This window comes from Mastigoproctus giganteus, chromosome 5 (genome assembly GCF_048544385.1).
Source record: "Mastigoproctus giganteus isolate SK-2022 chromosome 5, ASM4854438v1, whole genome shotgun sequence".
Lineage (NCBI taxonomy): Eukaryota > Metazoa > Arthropoda > Arachnida > Uropygi > Thelyphonidae > Mastigoproctus > Mastigoproctus giganteus.
In genome coordinates this window covers 178588114-178611851 of record NC_143579.1, presented here as the reverse complement: position 1 = coordinate 178611851, position 23738 = coordinate 178588114, and the positions used below count along the sequence as shown (strand labels likewise).

General features: G+C 37.3%; 1 protein-coding gene across 1 annotated transcript in view; it reads right to left on the bottom strand.

Annotated features, from left to right (window-relative positions):
• geminin (geminin DNA replication inhibitor) overlaps positions 1-23738 on the bottom strand; it is a 72330-nt gene extending 48592 nt beyond the window's left edge. The window contains exons 1-2 of the mRNA XM_090373550.1: positions 23585-23738; positions 3040-3144 (exon numbers count right to left, since the gene is read on the bottom strand). Of these exons, the coding sequence (XP_090229676.1) occupies positions 3040-3144; positions 23585-23662 (183 nt within the window). The 5' untranslated portion in view covers positions 23663-23738. The remainder of the gene's footprint in view (positions 1-3039; positions 3145-23584) is intronic.

The window sequence follows — 23738 nt, the reverse complement described above, 5'->3', positions numbered from 1 at the left end:
ACAGCTTTGTTTATTTAATTTTTTCAAAGTAATTTCCTCTACATTCAATACACCTCTCCATCCTCCGAAACCAATCTTTAAACCAGTTCTGCCAAGTTTCACTAGGGAGTAAAGCACACTCGTTGTCCCAAGCCCGTAGAAGGTCCTCATCACTGGAAAACCGCCTCCCTTTTAGCTTCATTTTCACATACGGGAACAGTGCAAAGTCGAAGGGAGCAAGGTCTGGACTGTAGGGAGGGTGCTCGAGAAGTTTCGGTCCTGTCGTGGTCAAATATTCGGTGCAGGCTTTGGCGCGGTGAGCTGCAGCATTATCGTGATGGAGGTACCAGGTGTCCATTCTTGACTTTGGCCGCAGGTTCTTCATAGATCCAATGACTTTAGGCAGGCATTGTTCAGTATACCACTTAGCTGTGACTGTCTTCTGCGTGTCCAAAACGACACGTTCCACAATTCCACTCGATTTGAAAAATACAGCTATCATTTTCTTCTTTACAGATCGGGATTTTCTGACAATTACGGGTGTGTCGTCATCAAAGACCCAAACTTTGTTTTGAGCCTTGGTCGGCAGATCGTAATAGTACAGCCAAGTCTCGTCACCTGTCACGATGTTGTTCACATACCGAGATTGTCCTTTATCAAACTTTTTTAACATCTCCCGGCACCAAGTCACACGTCGTGTCATCTGCTCTTCAGTCAGTTGATGCGGCACCCAGAGAGAACAAAGTTTCTTCACGTGCAAATGATCTTGCAGAATCGAACGAATTGCTGGTGCATTTAGGCCCAAAGTATCCTCTATCTGTTGGTAGGTCACTCGCCTGTTTTCGTCAAGCATTTTCCTCACAGCAGTAACATTTTCCTCCGTAACTGACGTTCGTGGCCTTCCCGGCCTCTCAGAATCCTCCAGAGTGAAATTTCCCCTTTGGAATTCTCTATACCACCTGAATATCGTTGTACGATGTGGACAATTATCATCTAGTGCAAGAGTCATTTCTTCTAAGCACTGGTCTATGGTTAAACCACGCACGAAATTATACCGCAAAACTGTCCTTATCTCATTTCGTGACCACGATGCCATCGCAAGCACTTTACACTCTCACTACTAATGAATAACTGAGCCCATCGACTTGGCGCGGCGGCTACTATGCACGTATGAACATGTCTCAACATGCAGCAACAAGCAGCTTCCTGTGATTCATTGTTGCGTCATATCGCAAAACTTTCCTAGTACCCTTTGTATAAATGACCATTAATACAGCCTGATCTAACACTGATTTCAACCCAACATTGGCTAGTGCTCTTCCAACAAGGGCCTCTCTGTGCAGAAAGCAATGAGTAAACATTGCATTCAGGTTATCTTTCTCTACAAATGAAATCAAACTTGTGATGGACCCTTTCACTGATGGAGGATCATCAGTACAGATACCCATGCATGACTTCCACAAATGTTCTAATTTTTGTAAGTAGCCAGTCAAAGTATCAAAAATATCATTTACCTCTGATGCATTCTTTAAGTATAAGAATAAGAATTGAGTTATAATTTCAGTTCCCTGAAAAAAATAAACAAAGGCTAGTAGTTGCGTTTTGCCACTAACATCAATAGAAGACTCATCCACTTGTAATGCAAAATTGATTTTTTTCAGTCTTGTAGATACTTGTTCCTTGATGTTAGAAGACATTCTTCTTTAAAGTCATCCAATAGAGGTCATCCAACATTCTAGCAATTTCTTTTCGGCTTCAACACCAAACAATGTTCTAACAAAACTCTAAAAGTTGACAAAACAAGGGACTCGGCTATGACTATATTTGCAATGCAATGATTACTGATACTTGATAAGAAGCAATCTGAGCCTTTTCAGAAATCTCTATTCTTTTCTCAAAATAGTTTGTTGCTTGTTTTTTGTTGTTCAAGTAATCTTTCGAAATACTTCAAATCTTTATCCACAAGATTCACACAGTTAATGGTTAAATGTCTCTTCAATCTGCTAGGAACCATGAGCATAGTTAGTTTTTCACCTCAAACAAAGAGGTAGAGGACAGTCCTCTCTCACACAAAGAAAATCTGAAACTTAAATAACTGTCCATATACTTTCAGATAACTTTGCACCTCTTCGGCTGAGTGTGTTCCTGCTCAAATCAAGCTGGTTTTTATATTTGTGGGCCTCCCAATATAATTCTTGTTGCAGCATTCTCCATGTCTTCTGATGAAATTTTCCATTTTACTTTTCAGGTGGCTACTTAAGCATGAAAAAGTAATGATTAAATTAAACAATAAAAAAAGAGACTGCTAAAATGCTTTATGTAATTATACAAATGTACTCAACAACACTGATTATATATCTGCAAATCACTGAGCAAAACAGTCTGAGAATTTTATTTCACTTAGGTGAACTGGCCAATGGACATAAGTTCCTAAATAGTGCTTGCAATCATATAGTTGGCACCACAGAGAAAGTATTACAATGTAATGCCCATTGTAATAATCATACGGAGACAACACTCGGCTGCATAGACTTATTTTGTGTGTTCCCATCATGGATGCCACTCTCTCTCTCTCTCTCTATGGAATTCCAGCCATAATCGCTACTTCCTCTCTTGAGGTTAGAAATGCTCAGGCATTATGAAAAAGCAAATTGAAGCAAGATAATAGTTAGAAAGTTATAAACAAATCGTAACTGTGCCACCAAAGGACTCATGTTGGGACCACGTACAGAAGAATTGTCTCCATATAATAACTTAACTTCCCTATTATACTTGGCTGGCACTAAATCCTGAGAAACCAGTGATACCACATAGGAGCACAGTTCTCTTATAAATTTTAAAATTTGTCCTTTTAATTTATCTCATGGCACACTTAAAATAGTTTTGCAGCACACTGGTTAAGAACCACTGCATTTAAAGTACATTTTCTTATAAAAAAAAAATATTAAAAAGTTAATTTAGTCAAGGAACCTGGCTTGTAATAACTGAATGAATATTTACCAATGTGTGTATTCATATGAAATATAAAACTACACTGGTGCATATCACAAGTTAAATTACCTGCTTATTACTTAGTCTACAAATACTAGTTGAGCCTACTAAAATATGACTGCTTAAAGCTGATGGCTGAAGAGTCTGAAGAATTTTCCTCTTTTTTTCAGTTAACTGTCAAAATAAAAAATTTCTGAATTATATTATATATTTAACATTATTATGATCAACAAAATCAAACATCAAGTAAACTGACATTAATTTTAAAATTTCATAAAACATATCACAATGCTAATTTTAACTCACAAGGAAAGAATTTTTTAATGGATACACAAACACAGTTGCAATAAGTAACATCATGAAATAAAGCAGCAAAAGTTTTATGGTGACTGAAGTTTAGTAGTGCTCCTCCAAATTTTCTTTGGGTATAAGGTGCATCCTCTTACATTTCATCTCCATACTTTATTAGACTAGAAAAAGACAGTAGTACATTTAAAATTGAGAAAGGAGTTTGACAAGAGGAGACAATATCCCCAAAGTTGTTTACTGCTGCCCTTGAAGAAGCTTTCAGAAGATTGGACTGGTCGCAAAAAGGAGTCAATGTGAATGGAGAGTACCAAAACCATTTACGATTTGCAAATGACATTGTGATCATAAGCCACGATCCCAAAGAATTAGAGGAAAATCTTAATCAGTTATGCAGAGTTAGTAGGGATTTCAGACTAAAGATGAATATGGCTAAAATAAAAGTAATTATCTCTTTCTGTGACATACTTGTTCATCATTACTTTTGAAGGAGCAAGTAATTGAAAAGGTGGATTCCTATACTTATCTGAGCCAAGTCATTAGATGTAATAATGATAAATGGCTGGAAGACAAGAGAAGAATAAATTTTGGATGGATAGCATTCAGGAAATATAGTCACATGGTGAGGAGCAATATCCCAATTTGTCTGAAATGTAAATTTCAGACAAATTTGTTGAGTAGCAAAATAAAATTTCGGCCCTCACCAAAAGAATGGAAGAGTAGCTGAAGACTACATAGTGAAGAATGGAACAAATTATATTAGGAATCAAGACTGTTAGATAAGAAAAGAAACACATGGATTAGGCAGAAAACACAAATAAAGGACAGTTTTATCAAAACTAAAAGAACTGAAATGGTCTTGGGCAGGACAACTCGAAGACATGATGACAGATGGACTAAGAAAATAAGAGAATGGTACCCAAGAGGAGCTAAAAGAAAACCTGGAAGACAACGGAGATGGACGGATGAAATTCATGAGTTTGTGGGTAGTAAATGGATGATCATTGCACAAAACAGAAGGAACTTGAAAGTTGCTGGAGAGGCCTTCATCCTGCAGTGGATTGAAAATGGGTGATGATGATCCCCTAAATTAAAACACATGCTCACATGGCATCTCAAATCTGGCAGATGCAATGCGAGCATCTGTATTTCTGTAAGCTGTTTACACTCAGTTTCTGTGACACCAGTAAAACCAAAGTTTTATGGCAAGATTCAACAGTATTCAATGGCTTGAGCATGAGATCTGAGTACAAGAGGGATAGACATTTTTAGTCACCTGGCATCTGTTAAAACATCAAACAAAATTTTTTTCTGGTAATTCAGTCTCCTGAAATGAAAACAGAAAATACTGCACAATCATTTAGAGAATACTAGTAAGAAAAAGTATACAGATTTAATTTCATTTCCAAATTAAAATTAAAAAAAAAAAAAAAATGAAAAATTTTAAAAAGTGGTGTCTGTCAGATACCATATTAGCAATGAAGAGTTAAAATTCTCGCTTTTATTCAAAATTTGCCCAAATTTTTCTGCTTTTGGTTTTTTGTTGATTTTCACCAATGTGTCTACTTGAGGGTTTTACATATCAACAATTTTACAGTGCTCATATTCTATAAAGATCAATGCAAAGCAGCCATTCAATCCGTTAGTTATCTCTAAGTTGTGACTTTTCCACAATCATTACATGGTAAATGTGGTCTTCAACTAAGGCACTACATGGAGCATCCAGAATAACTGAATTTAAGTGAGCACAGTTGCAAGTGCTGCACAAGCATGGGGAAATTCTGACTTACGTAGCATTCCGCAACCCTTACGTAAGTTGAGGAGGTCTTGTAATTATAGAAGGGAAAATAATGGAGTACCTGGTGATTATTGGTTGGTTGATTGATTTGGTGTTTAATGGTATACTGGTAGCTGAAACCTCTGGTTAAAGAAGTAATGCAAGATCATCTAGACAGGGATGTAATTATACTGCAGTCACAGCACAGATCTGTTATGGGGAAATCTTGTCTGACCAATCTGAATGGATATTATGATGCAGTAACAAAGGAAATGGATGCAAAAAGTAATTTTGATATCATATACATGTACTTAGATTTCAGGAAAGCTTTTCACTGGTGTACATAAAAGACTGCTGTCCAAATTGGGGCAGTGTGACATTAAGGGCAAGCTACTGCTCTGGATAAAGGGATGGTTGAGTGGAATAAGACAGTAGTTATTAATAGACACTGCTCTTTGTGGATTAATGTTATTGGTAGGGTCCCCCAAGATTTAGTGCTGGCATCATTGTTGTTTTCTGTATTTATTAATGATACTGATGAAGGTATATCAGGCTTAATGTCTAAGTCTACAGATGACTAAAGTTGGCAAAGGTGGTTAATTACAGTAATCAGGGTGAACTGCTGTAGTTTATTTAAACAAATTAGGCCAATGGGCTGCAAAATGCCAGTTGAAGTTTAACATTGACAAATGCAAAGTACTGCATATGGGTAGCAGTAATCCCAAGGTAATGTACCAACTGTGTGGTATTACACTCGGGGTAATAGAAAATGAAAAAGATCTGGGGGTAATTGTGTAGTCAGACACAAATTCCTTGAGCAGCAAAGATAGGCTGCTAGGCCAGCTCATGGAGTTTGATCAAGTATAATTTGTATTTTTTTGGTGGTTTCCAGGGTTCCTCCCTATATGCCACAGTTGCATCTGTAAGGCATGAGTCAAAGATGGCAAGTGTGACAATGTGGGTGCGTAGTGTATGTATTGTTCTGTTGAATGTTGAGTGCCAGAACCTGGCATCTTTGCAGCCAGGGGGCAGAGGACACCTGGTCCCCAGCCCCCTGACTCCCATTTCAAGCCATATGGAGGCAAAATAGGGACCCCAAAATAAAAGTTTCATACTGAGGCTTCCAGGGATTACCTGGAAACCCCACGGTAAATTATGAAAAAAAAAATGGGTAATAGTGGGAGAAGTAAGGAAAGAAGGTGGGATGGAAAAGTATTAGAAAAGATGGGAGATGAAAGAAAAAGGCATCTCCCAGAAAAAGGAAGAACAACTAGTAATAATAAGAATAGAAAAGTATAAGAAGACAGCTAGTAGACTATCCATAAACATTATAATAAGAAATCTATGCATTCAGCACTTATGGATATTGAAAAATATGAAGTATAGCTGTCATCTGGACAATGCAAAATATTACTAAACCCTGACTGAGATATTTGAAACACAAAACCAGCTGTCAACCAGACAGCAAAACAATGAAAACCCTTCACAAAATACCCTACATTACAGAATTTTACTAAAAAAAAAAATTCAATCTCCTCATCCAGCACAGAGAGAGAGAGAGAGAGAGAGATTAATAAGCTTGTTCTTGCATTAACTTTCATAAAATAACTCTAAATAAAAGAAAAAGCTAGAATATACACAATTTATGTGCATAGAAGTAACCAAAGTTAACCACACATCAATATCCACAATTAAGGTTTAATACAACTATGTGATTCATCAAGTAATGATATAAGATAATGAACTCCTAAAGGAGTTACCAGGCATGTTAAAGGACTAAGTCAGAGAATAAATGCTAATGCAACATCAGTGCCTTTGTATATCATCAACAATTAGTACCTCTACACCAAGATTTAAACCAAGCATATATAATTTCGGTTTGGATAATTACACATCCAGTAATTTATCCAAACAGCAATCACCTAGATTACAATTAAACACTGACAACCAATTCTATAAGTACTTACAAGCATCACACCACATTCAAGAATTTATATAATTAACAAGCACTATCAGTCAGTCCAACCAAAAATCAAAGACCACCAATAACCTCAAGGCCAATCTATTGACCTGATCCCAATCAGAATTATCCACAATCTTGACCATTACAGGTGTAATTACTATAAACAGATTAGTCCAATGACTCAATTAAGCAGGTTTCTATCAGAATGTTCCAGTAATAATTGTCAGTTACCAAATATATACACTATTTACATCAAATTGATAGGTAGAGCAACAAACTTTGTAGCTCTAAAGAAAGACAGTGATCTCTTATCCATGGGGTTTGTCCAATGATATACAGGAATTTTGCTAGCAGGGATAAGGTGGTGATAATCTCAATGTATAAGGAAATGGTCAAGCCACATCTTGAGTACAGCCTCTAGACCTCTACAGGCCTCATTTTAGGATGTAAAGCTGCTGGAACAGGTACAGAGAACAACGAGATTGGCGAGGGGAACAAAGGGGGGTGCTCTTAACAAGAAAGAGCTTCAGTTCCACAAACTTCTGCATCTGGAGACTAGGTGCCTGCAAGGTGATCTGACTTTGAATGAATTGAGCAAGCTGAATGCTGATGGCAGATTTGCTTCCACTGAGACCATCTATATGAGGGGGCATAAATTCAAATTGAGAAAGGATGGTTGCAGGATAGATGTGCACAGTTTTGTTCTTCAGCCAGCAGGTAGTTGATTGTTGGAACAAACTTCCAACCAGTGTTGTGGAAGCAGGCAGTTTGAATGAATTAAAGGAAGAACTAGACAAATTATTGGTGGGGATTGGATAGGTGATGTGGGATGGTTTTTTTTTTTTTTTTTTTTTTGGCTGATACTTTATAAGTTTGCTTTCTTGCATCATATGCCACTATTATATTACTACCACTATTAAAAATAATTAAGGTTTTAGATTTACATTACATATTTTTGTTGATTACATCATTCCTGTACCCTTGATAATATTTGTTTTGATTTCAATGTTTTTCTCATCATCATGTGAAAGAACACTACCAAGATACTTCAAATTGTTTACACATTCTAATATTTTATTGCCATATAAAACTTTACTTGTACCTAACTTGCATATTTATTTCTTCTTTCCATACCTTAACTATTTTTTTTATATAAATGGCAAGACTTGGGGATAAACTGCACTCTCATCATACTCCACTTATAACCAGTTTCCAGTTTATAATTTCATCTAATTTAACTGCTATTTCGTTATTATTGTAGATTTTTTGAATCAATTTAAATGGCTTGTTCAGTATATTATTTATTGTATATAATATCGGTATATATACACCATAGTTTACCCATAAATTTGAACTACGTATGTAGTGTAAAAGACAGTTTTAATTGTCTATATACCGATATCTATTGTGTGTGCCTTCACAACAAGATGCTGGTATTGCACTACTTCAAATAAATAAAGCTTCTCTAGTAGAGAAGATTAATCAGAAGGGTATCTGCCCACTCACTGATGAAGCCAACTAGCTTTGAAACGATCATCTGGGTGATGGTATTCACTGAAAATAAATAACAGTAGTCTTCTCTACTAGGGAAGCATTATTTATTTGAAGTAGTGCAATACCAGCTATCTCGTGAAGGCACCCACAATATGAAATACAATTAAAACGATGCCTTTTACACTACATACATAGTTCAAATTTATGGGTAAAGTATGGTGTATCTACACTGATATTATATAGTTAATTACCTAAACCCATAAAAAATTATGCCTTGGGCATTTCATCTTCTAATACATTATTATTCATACACCATTTGGCATCTCTCACATTGGGGAAATAACTTCAACTGTGATGGCATGTTGCATTACCAGGGTACCTGCCCACTTACTGATGTAATGTGAAGTAATAAATATACAGTTCGCTTGGGGAGATTTCGTTATTTCCAATATTAGAAATAAGTCGGTTGGAGATCTCACTGTGTTGCTCACCAATAACAAATTAAAATTAAATCCTGAACATAGGAATATCTTAGCAGAAGTTCTAGTAAAGTTCTGCTCAATGTCCGGAATAACATGTATGTCATTAAATGTACAGAATTTGTACAGAAATTGAAATTTTATTGAAAGTAAATCTAAATAATGACTCAAACCAGAGCAGCAAAGCAAAGGGCTCAAGCTAATGGGAATGCTGTGGCCCAGGGGAGAACTGAGGGGGGCAGTTGTCCTCTGAATCACAGCCTTTTAAGATGCACTATTTGCTTGATGTTTGCGGAGCAGTCAAGTATGGGACATGATACTGCCATGGGGGATGTCTTTGTATGTGTGCGATGCAAGGAGTGTAAGGAGATAAGGCGACAACTCAGCGTTGTTATGGGCCTATATGAGAGCTTGAAGGACAGGGTGGATGCCCTCGAAGGATTACAAGTGAGGGGCCCATCAAGCTCTCAGCTGCCCACACCAATGCCAGAGCTTGCACTTGGTCATCGTGCAACACAGCGGCAACCCCCAAGGCAGAATGCGCTGGTCCCAAAGGAACTAGTAGTTGTTGGTGACTCTATTGTCAGGGAAACGGGAAACATGCTTTGTAAAAAGGATAGGTGGAACAGGACCAGGGTATGTCTGCCAGGGGCAAAAGTTGATGATGTTGTAGAGCGGATATCATCTTTTAAGGGCACAAAAGGTGATACAGTTGTACACGTTGGCAAAATGATATTAAGAGTAGGAAACCGGCGGAATTACTTGACAAGTACAGGTCACTGATGAAAAAAAGCCGTGAATTAGGGTTGAAATTGAAAGTGTCTGCAATTCTGCCCAGACACGATAGGAGGGAGTATATGATGAGAGCCCTGTCAATCAATTCGGCCCTGGAAAGATTGTGCAGGGCTCAAGGGGTAGAATTTTTTTCAGCCTGGTCTGTACTTGTTAACAGGAGAGACTGCTTCTACAGGGATGGGATACACTTAAATAGAAAGGGTGCAAGAATGTTTGCTGATGCTATCGAGGCAGTGTTAGGTGGGTCAGAAAACTGCTAGATTGGGGGGATACAAGGACTAATAGATTAACAGTAGCCACTGGCAGAGGTGAAAGTGATTCTTGCACTGCTTCTATTGGAATGAGCCGCAGCCTGGAAAATAAGATGCAGGATATTTCAGAGACTGCTGGGAATCATTGGGGTACAAGTAAACACATGGGTTGTGTTAGGGTAGCTAAGAAAAAGAACAGGTGCATGTATACTTGTGTGTACACCAATGCTAGGAGTTTAGTAAATAAATTTGATGAATTTGAGGTATTGCTCAAAACATTAAAGGCAGATATTGTGGGGATTTCAGAGACGTGGTGTCACACAGATATAAGGAATGCAGAACTGGAATTTGGGGAGTACAATGTCTACAGAAAGGATAGACAGGATAGGAAGGGAGGAGGGGTTATGCTATTAGTTAAAAAACACATAAAATCCAAGGAAGTGAAGCCAATCGACATCGCTGGACAGTGCAGGGTCGAGTCAGTTTGGTGTGACATAAGCATTGGGAGATCAAAATTGAGAGTAGGAGTGTGCTATAGGCCTAATGACTCTGATGAGTATAATAAGAAACTGTTCGGAGAAATAGAGTGGGGCAGTAAATCAGAGTCTTATAATGGGGGATTTTAATTTCCCAGATATTGACTGGAATTTGGGGGCTGGTCACTCACACAGTAGCAAGGCTTTTGTGGATTTATTGGATGATTGTTTTCTACATCGGCATGTTCGGGAGGCAACTAGAGGGAGTAATACTCTTGATTTGATTATCAGTAGTGATTCTTCATGCATTAAGAATCTGCAGATAAATGAACCACTTGGTGGCAGTGACCACAGTGTGCTGAAGTGGGAGTTACTCAAAGAGGTAACTACCATTAGGGCTAAAGGGAAGGGGTATTGCTTTCGTAAAGGCGACTACAATGGACTGAGACAGTATTTAAATTCTATACAGTGGGATCAACTGTGATATTGCCAACAGCAAATTCAAAATGGGAAGCATTCAAAGAACTTATCTTGGAAGCTACTAGGCTTTACATACCAACTAAGAAATATTGTTCAAGGTTTCGGCCTAAATGGATGTCAGATGAACTGATGAGGCATATGGCAGAAAAGAAAAATGCATGGGATACATACAAATTAACATGTGACACAGACGCCTATGATAGATACAAGTTGATCTGTAACCAAGTTACAAAGGAGGTTAGGCAGGCGAAGGCAGATTACGAGAGATCCTTGGCAAGGGATGTGAAGAAAAACAGCAAAGAGTTCTTTACTTATGTAAACTCTAGAAGGAAGGGGATGAATCAGATTGGTCCACTTGAGATCGATGGGTCAACTGTTGATGACCCTGCTCAGGTAGCTAACAAACTAAATGAATATTTTGCATCGACATTCACACATGAGTTATTCAGGAGGGGAATGCCAGGGGTGTATTCAACTCTAGCAGTAAGCTAGAGAATCTTGTAATAACTGAGAGCAAAGTGGAGGAGAAATTGAAGATAAACACAAGAAAGGCACCTGGGGTGGATGGGATCTATCCAGTTATATTAAAGGAGGCAGCAAAGGAAGTAAGCAAACCCTTAGCCATAATTATGAGAGCTTCCTTGGACTCAGGGGAGGTACCCATGGACAGGAGATGTGCAAATGTGACCCCAATTCACAAAGGGGGATCAAAGGCTGACACAAGTAATTATAGACCTGTGAGTTTAACTTCTGTTCCTGGAAAATTAATGGAGGCACTGGTTAAAGAAGCACTGCAGGATCATCTAGACAAGACTTCAGTTATAGCTAGGACACAGCATGGTTTTGTTATGGGTAAGTCTTGCCTGACCAATTTGATTGGATACTATGATGCAGTCACAAAAGAACTGGATGCAGGGAATAACTTTGATATTATATACTTGGATCTTAGAAAGGCTTTTGATACTGTTGCACATGGAAGACTGCTGCACAAATTGGAGCAGTGTGGCATTGGAGGCAAATTGCTGCTATGGATAAAGGGGTGGTTGAGGGGGAGAAGACAGAGAGTGGTAATCAATGGACACTGCTCATCGTGGACTAATGTTATTAGTGGAGTCTCTCAGGGTTCCGTATTGGGTCCTTTATTGTTTTCTGTATTTATAAATGATATTGATGATGGTATATCAGGCTTAATGTCCAAGTTTGCAGACGATACGAAGGTTGGCAGGGTTGTCAAGGACACTACTGACACTATGCTGCTGCAACAGGATTTGGAAAGGTTGAGCAGATGGGCTTCGAGGTGGCAAATGAAGTTTAACATTGACAAATGTAAAGTACTACATATGGGAAACAGCAACCCCAGAGCAACGTATCAACTCTGTGGTACTACACTGACAGTGGTAGAGAATGAAAGGGACCTGGGGGTGGTTGTGCAGGCAGATATGAAGTTCTCTGAGCAGTGCAGACGGGCAGCAAGAGTAGCTCATGGTGTATTGTCAATGATATATAGGAATTTTTCTAGCAGGGATAAGGAGGTGATTATTCCCTTGTATAAGGCAATGGTCCGGCCACACCTACAGTACTGTATACAGGCCTGGAGGCCTCATTTCAAGAAGGATGTAGAGCTGCTGGAACGAGTACAGAGAAGGGCAACTAGATTGGTGAATGGGACAAAGGGGTGCTCTTACGAAGAAAGGCTTAAGTTTTGCGAATTACAGTGTCTGGAAACTAGGCACCAGCGAGGTGATCTGATAGAGGTGTACAAAGCCTTGAATGGTTTGAGCATGCTCAATGCTGATGGGATTCTTCCTCTTGCTCAGAATAATCACCTGAGAGGGCATAAATTCAAATTGAGGAAAGACAGATGTAGGATAGATGTGTGGAAATTTGCCTTTAGCCAGCAGGTGGTTGGTAAGTGGAACAGACTTCCATCCCTTGTCGTGGAAGTTGATAGCCTAAATAAGTTTAAGGCTCAGCTGGACAGGTATTTCGAACGAACAGAGGGGTGAAGTGGAAGTGGTTATTTTTATTTATTTATGTTACTTTTTTTTTTTTGGCTGATGCTGCCTAAGCTTGCTTTCTTGCATCAAATGCCTCTACTAATGCTAATGTACAGGGTCTGAGAGTGGTTAACAAACAAAGGATGATATGGCAAATTATGATAAACATGGGGATGAAAATTTGGTTTCTACAAGAAACCCACTTCGCAAGTTTAGTAAACTTGCTGGAGTTTCAAAACAGATACTGGTTGTTAGGATTTTGGCGCTTTGGTACAAATCAATCGTGTTTCCTCCAATTTTAGGGACTATACGACTGGTGGGTAGGGATACTGAAGGTCTGGTTGTGGCAATGGATTGGAGTTATGGAGGGCGCACAATTAGACTAATCTGTGTCTATAATTCCACTTTAGAAAGGAAAACTCTGTTTTAGGGATTAGGCAACTATTTGAGGGGGTGCAGTGGGTTGTAATGGCAGGGGACTGGAACTGCATTCCTGACCCCATCATGGACAAAATTCTGGGGGGTAACCCGCATCATGGTACAGGAGGAATTAGTGAATTATTATTAGTCATATGGTACAAGAAAGCCTGAGACTTATCCTGCACCAGCCAAAAAAAAAAAATTCCTGAGTTACCCTGAGAGAGAGAAGTAGAAAGGAATCAGCAAGAAAGAGAATATCCAGCTCAGGACCATGGGTTTCCTAAATTATGAATTTCAGCACTCTGTACAAATGCTAACAGCATCAAAGCTTCACTAATCACAACTGAATAGGCAATGGAAGGTGCTGGCTGAAATATTAAATATAAAAACACAATACGGTTATTTTTTTAAAATGAATCAAGGTTTGTACTAAATGGAATTTGGCAGAAGTCTGGAGGGGGAAAAAAATCCGGGGAAAACGAGCTGCCACCAGAATAGCTAATAATGTAGGAACTAGAACAGATAGCACTTATGCAATGAGACAGTTAAAGGATAAGATAACAATGATACGGCATGTGAGATTTGTGGGAGGTCAACAAGTTTCAGATCACATGGCAGTAATGTGGAAGGGAGATTTATTTACGAACGTCAGTCTGGGAAAAGGCTACTGGAAGCTCAACTCAGCAGTTCTGGAGAGAGAGGGGACTGGGGCTCTTAGCACCTATTCTTCTAGCCATCTTTAGAAAATTTTTTCAGAAAGAGGTTGTACCTGAAGGCTTTTTAAATGTCTATACTACTTTCACGGACGGAAGTTGTATACACATTTAAAAAGAATAGACATTTACCGAAGCACGGACGGAATTTAACGAACATTGGTAACTGGAGACCTATAATGTTGGCTAATTGCGACTACAAAATATTTGCAAAGATTTTGACAACTAAGTTAAAACGCGACGTAACCCAGGTAGTTAGAAGTACACAGTGCTACAGAATACTGGAAACATTGATAGAATATAACCTTTGGCTATTAAAGGATATATTAGAATATCAGAAACGAAAGAGTTACAATTTAGTGTTAGTAGCAATTGACCTAGAAAAGGCTTTTGATAGAATCGACCACAACTGAATACGAACATAGGATCTCAGTTGTTTACAGTCCTGAGAAATCTATATACACTTAGTAGCAGACTTTTGATAAATGGAGAAATTTTGAAAAACATTAAAATTGATAAGGGAGTAAAGCAAGGATGTCCGCTTAGTCCTTTGTTATTTACATTAGCACTGGAACCACTACTGGGAAGAATAGACAGAACTGAGCCCATTCAGGGGATACAGTTACCAAGCTGGCAGAGCAGTGCAAATGTATAGTGTATATGGATGATGTTACTGCCACTCTCAGTACAAGTTATGCCGTGGAAGAATTTTTGTCACTCGTTAGATCTTTTGGTAAGAAGTCAGGGTTAAACATAAACAAAGATAAAACTAGTATCAAATTGTTAGTAGAATGGGTACATCAGCCTTTGGCACAACGAGAAGTGGAATCGGATAAATCGATTCAAATATTAGGAGTTCCATTTAGAGAGAGTCCCATGCTACCTGTAGGGCTCACCACTAAAATATGGGAAAGTTTAAAAGAATGGGAAGTGGGACAATTTTCTTTTGAGAACAAATCCATCATTGTTAGAACTGTAATTCTTTCTATAATCTTATACATGGTGTTTATAATGGGAATCACAGCTAGGACAATGCGATGATTTTAAGTTCCAACATTTCAGTTTTATGGGGAGGAAAACGGCAAGAGATAGCACAGAAATTTTTATTTTTACCTTGGTACAGCTACACCTCAAAATTAATTTTAGGTGTAGCAGTAAGAGACTGCTGGACGTGGCTAATATGGTGCAATCTAACCATTTAGTAGCAGTACTGATAAAATATTTTATGGGATTTAATACAGCCTTAATTAAAGGCAGCAATTATCTAGCGCCAAAAGCAGAGTAATATATATTCCTATATATTACTCTGCTTATATATTCCTATATATTACAAAAAAATTCGTGATATGTGCATGAAGTTAAGGGAGAAAGATATAGATCCCTTTAAGGTGGTTTAAAAACTCTACTGGACACTGTTTAACTTAGAATATCCAGAAAAGGAAAATTTAGGAAACCATAATGTGCAGTTGTTTTTTAAAAATCTAAAAATTGGCAGAAACTACCTATCACATATTGACTTTTCATGGAAGGTTGGTTACAGAAATATACAAGTGAACGATATCATGTATAGATTTAGTCAGACAGGTAACAGATTATGCGAATTTTGTACTGAAACAGTGTACCATTTATTTTATTACTGTCAATTCGCGCAGGAAGTTTGGAAGAGAATTTGTAGGTTTTTGAGAATAAGACAGTTCACACTGGAGGAGGTAATTTACTTGCAATTCGATCATCCCTTGGGCAAGAAAAAAATTTTCACAATATTTTTAATTACAGAGGCTAAATATCATGTGTGTGGAAGCTTCGAAAATGGAAAAGGTTTGGGACCTTTAGGGGATGTCTCTGGGATTTGAAACAAACTGTCTACTTCCATGCAAAGGTTTTACAGTTGGAAAAATGGCGTTTAGGGTCTGATAAGTTTCTGAAAAGGTGGGGAGAGCTACCTCTTCTGTTCAGTTTGGTTGGAGATGAGGTTCATCTAAAATACTGGTTTTGTTATTAAAAAAAAAGAAAAAAAAGCACATGGGTTTTTTTCGTTTATTACAAGATTCAGTTTTCTTGATAAAAATCTAGATCTCGTAGGCTCTCATATTCTCATCAAAACAGTTCTGTTCAAAGTCTGAATTAAGATTTTCCATGATATAGGTTTGAATTTTATAATTCATTTGTTTGATTTAATAGATCTGATCCAATGGTTTTATTTTTTTACATTAAATTCACAACTAGCTTCGAAATGATCGTCTGGGTGGTGGTATCCACTGAAAATAAATGAGTAGTCTTCTCTACTAGAGAAGCATTATTTATTTGAAGTAGTGCAATACCAGCTATCTCGTTGTGAAGGCATCCACAATATGATATACAATTAAAACGATGTCTTTTACACTACATACGTATTTCGAATTTATGGGTAAACTATAGTGTATCTACACTGATATTATATAGTTAATTACCTAAACACATAAGAAATTATGCCTTGTGCATTTCGTCTTCTAATACATTATTTATTGTAGTATTTTCATTAACACCAAATTCTTCCTCAAATTTTTGCTTCGCCAAATTCTCTCTCATAATCTCTAAATGCTGTATGTGTTTATGAAATTCCATTCCTTTCTCTAACAGTTTCAACACAAATACAGGATCACATCAATACAAAATAAAATATACTGGTCATAAAAAAACTGTTAACAGCCAATTACAAAAAGAAGCTATTCAACATTCTTCTGCTAAAAATATTGTATACAACCAATTCATTTTAATAATGCAAGGTATGGATTTGACTACACTATCCTACCAGAAGAAATGATAGCCAATGTGAGTATAGGAAATTTGTAACTATAAAATACAGTAGAACCCTATTAAGAAGTTTTCCAAGGGAATGGAGGTTTAGAACTCCTTACAAGGGAAAATGACCTAATGGTATGAAATATTAACTACAAATAAAAATGAAAAGATACACATACATAATACCTTGATCTACAAGATGCATTCGATAGGGTTCACATCCCAGCCTTGCTTAAATTCCTTTGAAATTACTATTACACAGCAGGCCAAGTATTGAAGTTTCTGACATCTCTTCTTCAAAACAGAACCATCAAAATGTCCATAGGAAAGCAAAGGTATACTAGACAAATACAATCAGGTGTGCCACAAGGAGGAGTCCTGTCTGGAATTCTCTTCACTGCTATAATTTACCCGCTAACGCACAATAGAACAGATTTGATATCGTATGCGAATGATTTAAAGATCTTAACCATTAAGGACATTAAATCAAAGGACACCACAGTAACCATCAACAAGACCTTATCCGAAGTACAGCAGTACCTCATGAAATTTGACCTGCAGGTTAACTGAGAAATCTGCCATCATGGTATTCTCACTTAAACCCATATCAACCATAATTCAGCCTGCGATTGACGGAGTCCTGATCCCTGCATCAAAAAGCAGAGAGAGAGATCTGGGTGTGATCTTCGACAGAAAATTAAGATTCAATTATCATATAGAACTCTGTGCTAAATTCAACAGGAAACAGTGGGTTGCCAAGCAGCACTTGCTAAACATTCAGAACACAAACCTGATAAAAATGTATACCAGGACGATGATTTCCAGAGGTGTACTGTAGGGAGTAGAGTTGTGGGGCTTGGGTGAAAACACCACAATGAAACCATTAAAAGGCAATGAATACTGGCTATTGAAGTGGGCAACCTGGAATGTTGTTTTTTTTTTGTTATTTGGTTTTTAGGAGCATTAGCAACTAAGGCCATATTGCTCTGGAGATATGCGGTGGTCATTCCCTGACCTTTCCACATCATCCGTATTTGGGTGTCACGGGCTCGAACCCCGAATCTAATCAAGAAGCGTGTGCCACGCACTGCTGCTCCTGCCCACCTGGCTACAGAGGCAGCCACACAACCTGGAAGTGTCATCTCCCACCACAGCACACAACACTGATGGCCAAAGCGCTGAAGTTAACCAGGTTTTCAGCATTAATGCACGAGATCAGCACCCAACATTTGGGACAACGTGTGCTGGTAGATACATCAACCAGCTTTCCGCTCCACTCCCAAGCTTCTTGCTCTTCCTTCAAGGCTATATTTTAAAGATAGGTTCCTCCCCTTATCAGAAGCTCCATCTAGTTCAATCCTGATGCTGACTTGTTTAAAATCATAGATGATAAAAAGCATAAATGGCTCATCCTAGATCTGCATGTGGTCTCCACAACTACAAACTGATTTCAGATAGTTACAGCTGGGCGAGAATCTCACAGAAAACCAGACTCACAGAAACTATCTTTTGTTATCACAATTTGTATTATTTTAGTTTGTATAATGCAACTTTATACTTCTCTTTATCTCTGCCGCTTTTTAACCCCAGGTATGGTGCCATGAAAGATATTGTAGAATTGTGGTAGCTGCATGTACCGGTGAACTTTACGATAAAGATCTTATTTATTAAAGATTTTAAGTACTATTTCAGAATTTAAAAATATTTTACTCTACCTGTGGGAAACATTTTAAACTGAGGATTTCTAATTTAACATTCTGTTCATTAAACTGATTACCAAGTTGGAAGGATGAATTCCAAAGGAGTTCGTTCCTTCCTTGCTATAACTGCTTCACTGTGCTCGAAGATATCCAATTATGGATATCGATGAAATCAATTGCAATGTTACTTCCATTATATCAAAATGTTTATACTAAAAAGATCAAACAAGTTAGTGCACAGCATCATTTTTGTTCGTAGTAAATTATCAAAGTAGGTGAAATGGCATCATTTTTGTTACATCTCATATTGTGAATGCCTTCACAATGAGTTACCCTGATATTGCACTATCTCGAATAAGCACTTCGCCAGTGTATTCTCAAATAAGCAACGCTTTGCCAGTGGATTCTAGAATAAAAATAAATAAGGATTCTCGAATAAGCGTTGCTTATTCGAGAATCCTTATTTATTTTTATGCTTTAATATTTGTTTTTAAAGTGTTAAAAGTATGGATTCATTATTTGTTTGGTTTCAAAGCATTTAAATTGTTTTAAAATATGGATGTCAATGCACTCCAGGCAATCCATTCAAGGCCTTATACATCTCAATCAGATCACCTCGCAGGTGCCTACTCTTCAGGCACTGCAATTTGCAGAACTCAGGCCTTTCTTGGCAAGAGCACCCCTTTGTTCCCCTCACCAATCTTGTTGCCCTTCTTTGTACTCTTTCTAGCAACTCTACATCGTTCCTAAAATGAGGCCTCCAGACCTGTACACTGTACTCTAGGTGCAGCCTGACCATTGCCTTATATAACGGGATAATTACCTCCCTGTCCCTGCTAGCAAAATTCCTATATATCATTGACAAGACTCCATGACCTGCCCTGGCAACCCGTCTGCATTGCTCAGCAAACTTCATATTTTACTGCACAATTACCCCCAGATCTTTTTCACTTCCCACTTCCCTGAGTGTAGTACCACACAGTTGGTATGATTTTCTTCGGTTATTGCTACCCATATGCAGTACTTTGCATTTGTCAATGTTAAACTTCAGTTTCCACTTCTCAGTCCATTTGCCCAACTTATCTAGATCCAGTTGGAGTAGCATACTGTCTTTACTGCCGTTAACAACCCTGCCAATCTTCATATCATCTGCAAACTTGAACATTAAACCTGATATACCTCTAATATCATTGGATAAATATACAAAACAACAATGGGCCCAACACCAAACCTTGGGGAACTCCACTAATAACACTTGTCCACAAAGAGCAGTGTTCATTGATTGCCACACTCTGCTGTCTCCCACTAAACCATACCTCTATCCATTGTAGCAACTTGCCCTTGATGCCATACTTCTCCAATTTGTACAGCAGTCTTCCACGTGCAACAGTATCAAAAGCTTTCCTGAAATCCAAGTATACGATATCAAAATTATTTTTGGAATTCAGTTCCTTTGTGACCACATCATAGTATCCAATCAAATTGGTCAGACAACACCTCCCTTTAACAAACACATGCTGTGTCTCAACTATTACTGCAGTCTTGTCTAGATGATCCTGCAATGCTTCTTTAACCAGTCATTCAATTATTTTCCCCGGAACACAAGTTAAACTAACAGGTCTATAGTTACTTGTGTCACCTTTTGAACCCCCTTTGTGAATTGGTGATACATATGCACACCATGGAGACCTCCCCTGAGTCCAAGGAAGCTCTCATAATTATGGCTAAGGGTTTTCTTACTTCCTTTGCTGCCTCCTTTAACATAACTAGATAGATCCCGTCAACCCGAGGTGCTTTTTTTAAGTTTAGTTTCAACAATTTTGCCTCCACTTTTCTTCTTCACTGGCAAAGCATTGTGTATTCAGTGTAGTGCAATATCACGGCAACTCATTCTGAAGGCATTCACAATGAGATGTAACAAAAATTATGCCATTTCACCTACTTTGGTGATTTACTACAAACTAAAACGATGCTATGCACCAACTTGTTTGATTAAAATGTTAGATTTTTTAATATAAAAATACAAATTTCTATATTTAAAAAATGGAAACTTCCTTATAACAATATGGTATGTATTATTTATCACGTACATTTTATGGGGAGAAGCTTTTACCCAGGAAACTTCTTACGTGGGAAAATAATACATTACAATGTATATTAATTAGTTAAGAAATGGAGGAATTACCTCTATGATGCCTTGTAGAACACATCAGTGCTGATACTCTCCATTGTTGAATAACTATACAAATAGTTTACATATATTCTACATTTCAGTGTCCAACATGTTTACACCAAACTTAATTTCAGAGATGCTTGAAATTAAATTACATCAAAATTTAGTCAATGTGCATCACACCCCTACCCCATCTCAGATTCATGGTGGTCCTTTGTGCACATGCGCCAAGACTGCAACTAATGTCCATGCTATAAAACTCTGTTGCAATACCCATGGTTTCACTTTCCTGTGATCATGACCCTGGTCGAAAAGCCCCCTTCCACTTCATGGAAGTAACAAAATTCTTTAGTTTCTTAATGTTTCAGAGGATTCTTAATGTTTTTTTATGTTTTAATATTTGTTTTTAAGGTGTTAAAAGTATGGATTCATTATTTATTTGGTTTCAAAGCATTTAAATTACAAATGTATTGTATTCTCTCACTCAAAGATTAGGGTTGGTAATTCAATGTATTTTGGGGTCGGGGTTGGGGTCTGCAGGCCTCCGATTCCGTGGTGCATTGGATCATTGATTAACTTCTTATGCAGGAATTTCTTATCTGAGTTATACTGTAAATAATCTGACCTATAAAGGTGATCAGGAGTTGGCCTATAATTCATTTCAAATGTATACACTGAACTGATAGAAAGAGCTAACTGGGTCAACTCTTTCCCATGTGACAACCTATTATTATTCCAAAACCATCCCCCCTCTGAAACCCTGGTTTCAGAGGGGGGATGGTTTTAGAATAATAATAATTGGTTGTCACATGGGAAAAATACTCATGCATGTTATATTTCATGAATTAAATTCCCAAATTGACAGCTCGCAACCTACTGAAGAAGTAAAGTCCAAAGTTGATGCTGAACCCAAAGAGCCCTAACCTCAATTCAAATGAACTAACCACTGCATACTAAACTGGAATTTTTATTTTTGATCTTTATGTTCTTTAATTTGGTAATAAAATATATTAGTGGTAAATGTTAGGAGTTAGTTCCACAGATATAAGTTCTGTATTCTTAAAAAATAAATAAATAAAACAATATGCAAGTCAATACTTTAAATCTTAACTTGTAATTACACTGGTCAACTTGTATAAAAATATTTTAATTTGCCATACTAGTAGAATAGTTGATCATGCAGAAAATGAATAATTTAATTTAGAACACATCTTTGTACTTGAAACCAGATAATTATATTTAAACAGAGGGGTTAAAATAACTTGGTTTAAAAAGTATTAAGTATGGCTGATATTTCCCTTTGACTTGCAACCAGAATTCCTCAAGATCCACTCATCAACCTCAGGGGCTCGCATCTCACAAGTAATTACACTTGCCAGATGTGACTCTGCACACCCAGGTCCTGTCCTGAGCTGGATATCATCATTCTTCTTTTTCTTGGTGATTCCCTTCTACTTCAGACTCTTGTTTTTTTCTCTCTCTCTCTCTCTCGGGGTAACTCAGATTTTTTTTTTTGGCTGGTGTACAGCAAAAGCCTCAGGCTTCCTTGCACCATATGGTTAATAATAATCTCTAATGACACAAAATAGAAAATCTGTGCAGAGGTGCCAAAACTAATGGTCTCATACAATGGGCAGTCTTTGGACTGGGGAGGCATGTGGGCAAGATCATTTATTACTCCTGGCCAATGCTAGATTTTGGTAATGGACATTAATGGAGCTGGTGCACATTAACAACTTTACAGCAATTACGTTGGTCCGGCTACCCTCCCCCTCACCTCAGGCTCTGACACACCTGCACACCATTAAATCTAACTTTGCTTCTTGTGGAACTGCCCAGCGTGTGTGAAAGTGTATTACAATTCAACACAATGCTTCTTACAAATTTTAATCATTTCATATCTATTGCCTTGATTTTAATGAATGAAAAAACTAATGAATTTTGAAGATTTTAATAATTTTGACCACTCCCCTTTTACCTTTTTAGTAATTTTTCTAGAGGTCATAATCGATTATTTAGTTCTAGCAAAATCATTTGAATGCACAATATGAGATGTAACAAAAATTATGCCTACTTTGGTGATTTACTACAAACTAAAATGATGCTATGCACCAATTTGTTTGATTAAAACGTTTAAATTTTTTAATATAAAAATACGAATTTATATATTTAAAAAATGGATTAAATGTGAAAACGTCCTTATAATAATATGGTATGTATTCTTTATCACATACATTTTATGGGGAGAAGCTTTTACCCAGGAATCTTCTTACTTGGGAAAATAATACATTACAATGTATTTAAGAAATGGAGAAATTACCTCTATTATGCCTTGTAGAACACACCAGTCTGATACTCTCCGTTGTTGAATAACTATACAAATAGTTTACATATATTCTGCATTTCAGTATCCAACATGTTTACACCAGACTATTAATTTGATTATGGAAAATCATTCGAATATTTTGATTTTTAAATGCTCTCGCATACTAATCACTCGATTATGCCCCTCACTATCCACATAATGAAGCCATAAAAATATTTACTGCAACTCGCAATCCCGAGTTACAGTAAATAAATAACGAATTTGCCCACTCCTTACAGCGAACTGAAATTATACTATACAAATGTAAATAATTTCCACCGCCTCAATCATCCATGTCAATTTTATCCCCTACACACCATTTTTGCCCCTAGTATCCTTATGACAAATAACAATGGTCCTCAAAAATGAAAAAATTTGATTAGCAGTTAAAATATTTGTACTTTACAAACATTTAGTTTGTGTATCTTCAAATGGATACCTTACCCTATTATTAGTACAATCAGCAGACGAAACATTACAATGGGATTTTAAACCACCAGCTTTATTACTAGGCAGAAACATACCTAAAATTAAGCAAAAGTCCAAATCAATTAATTAAGTGTAAGTGAGAACTAAACAAACTTAGCGCAAAAATATT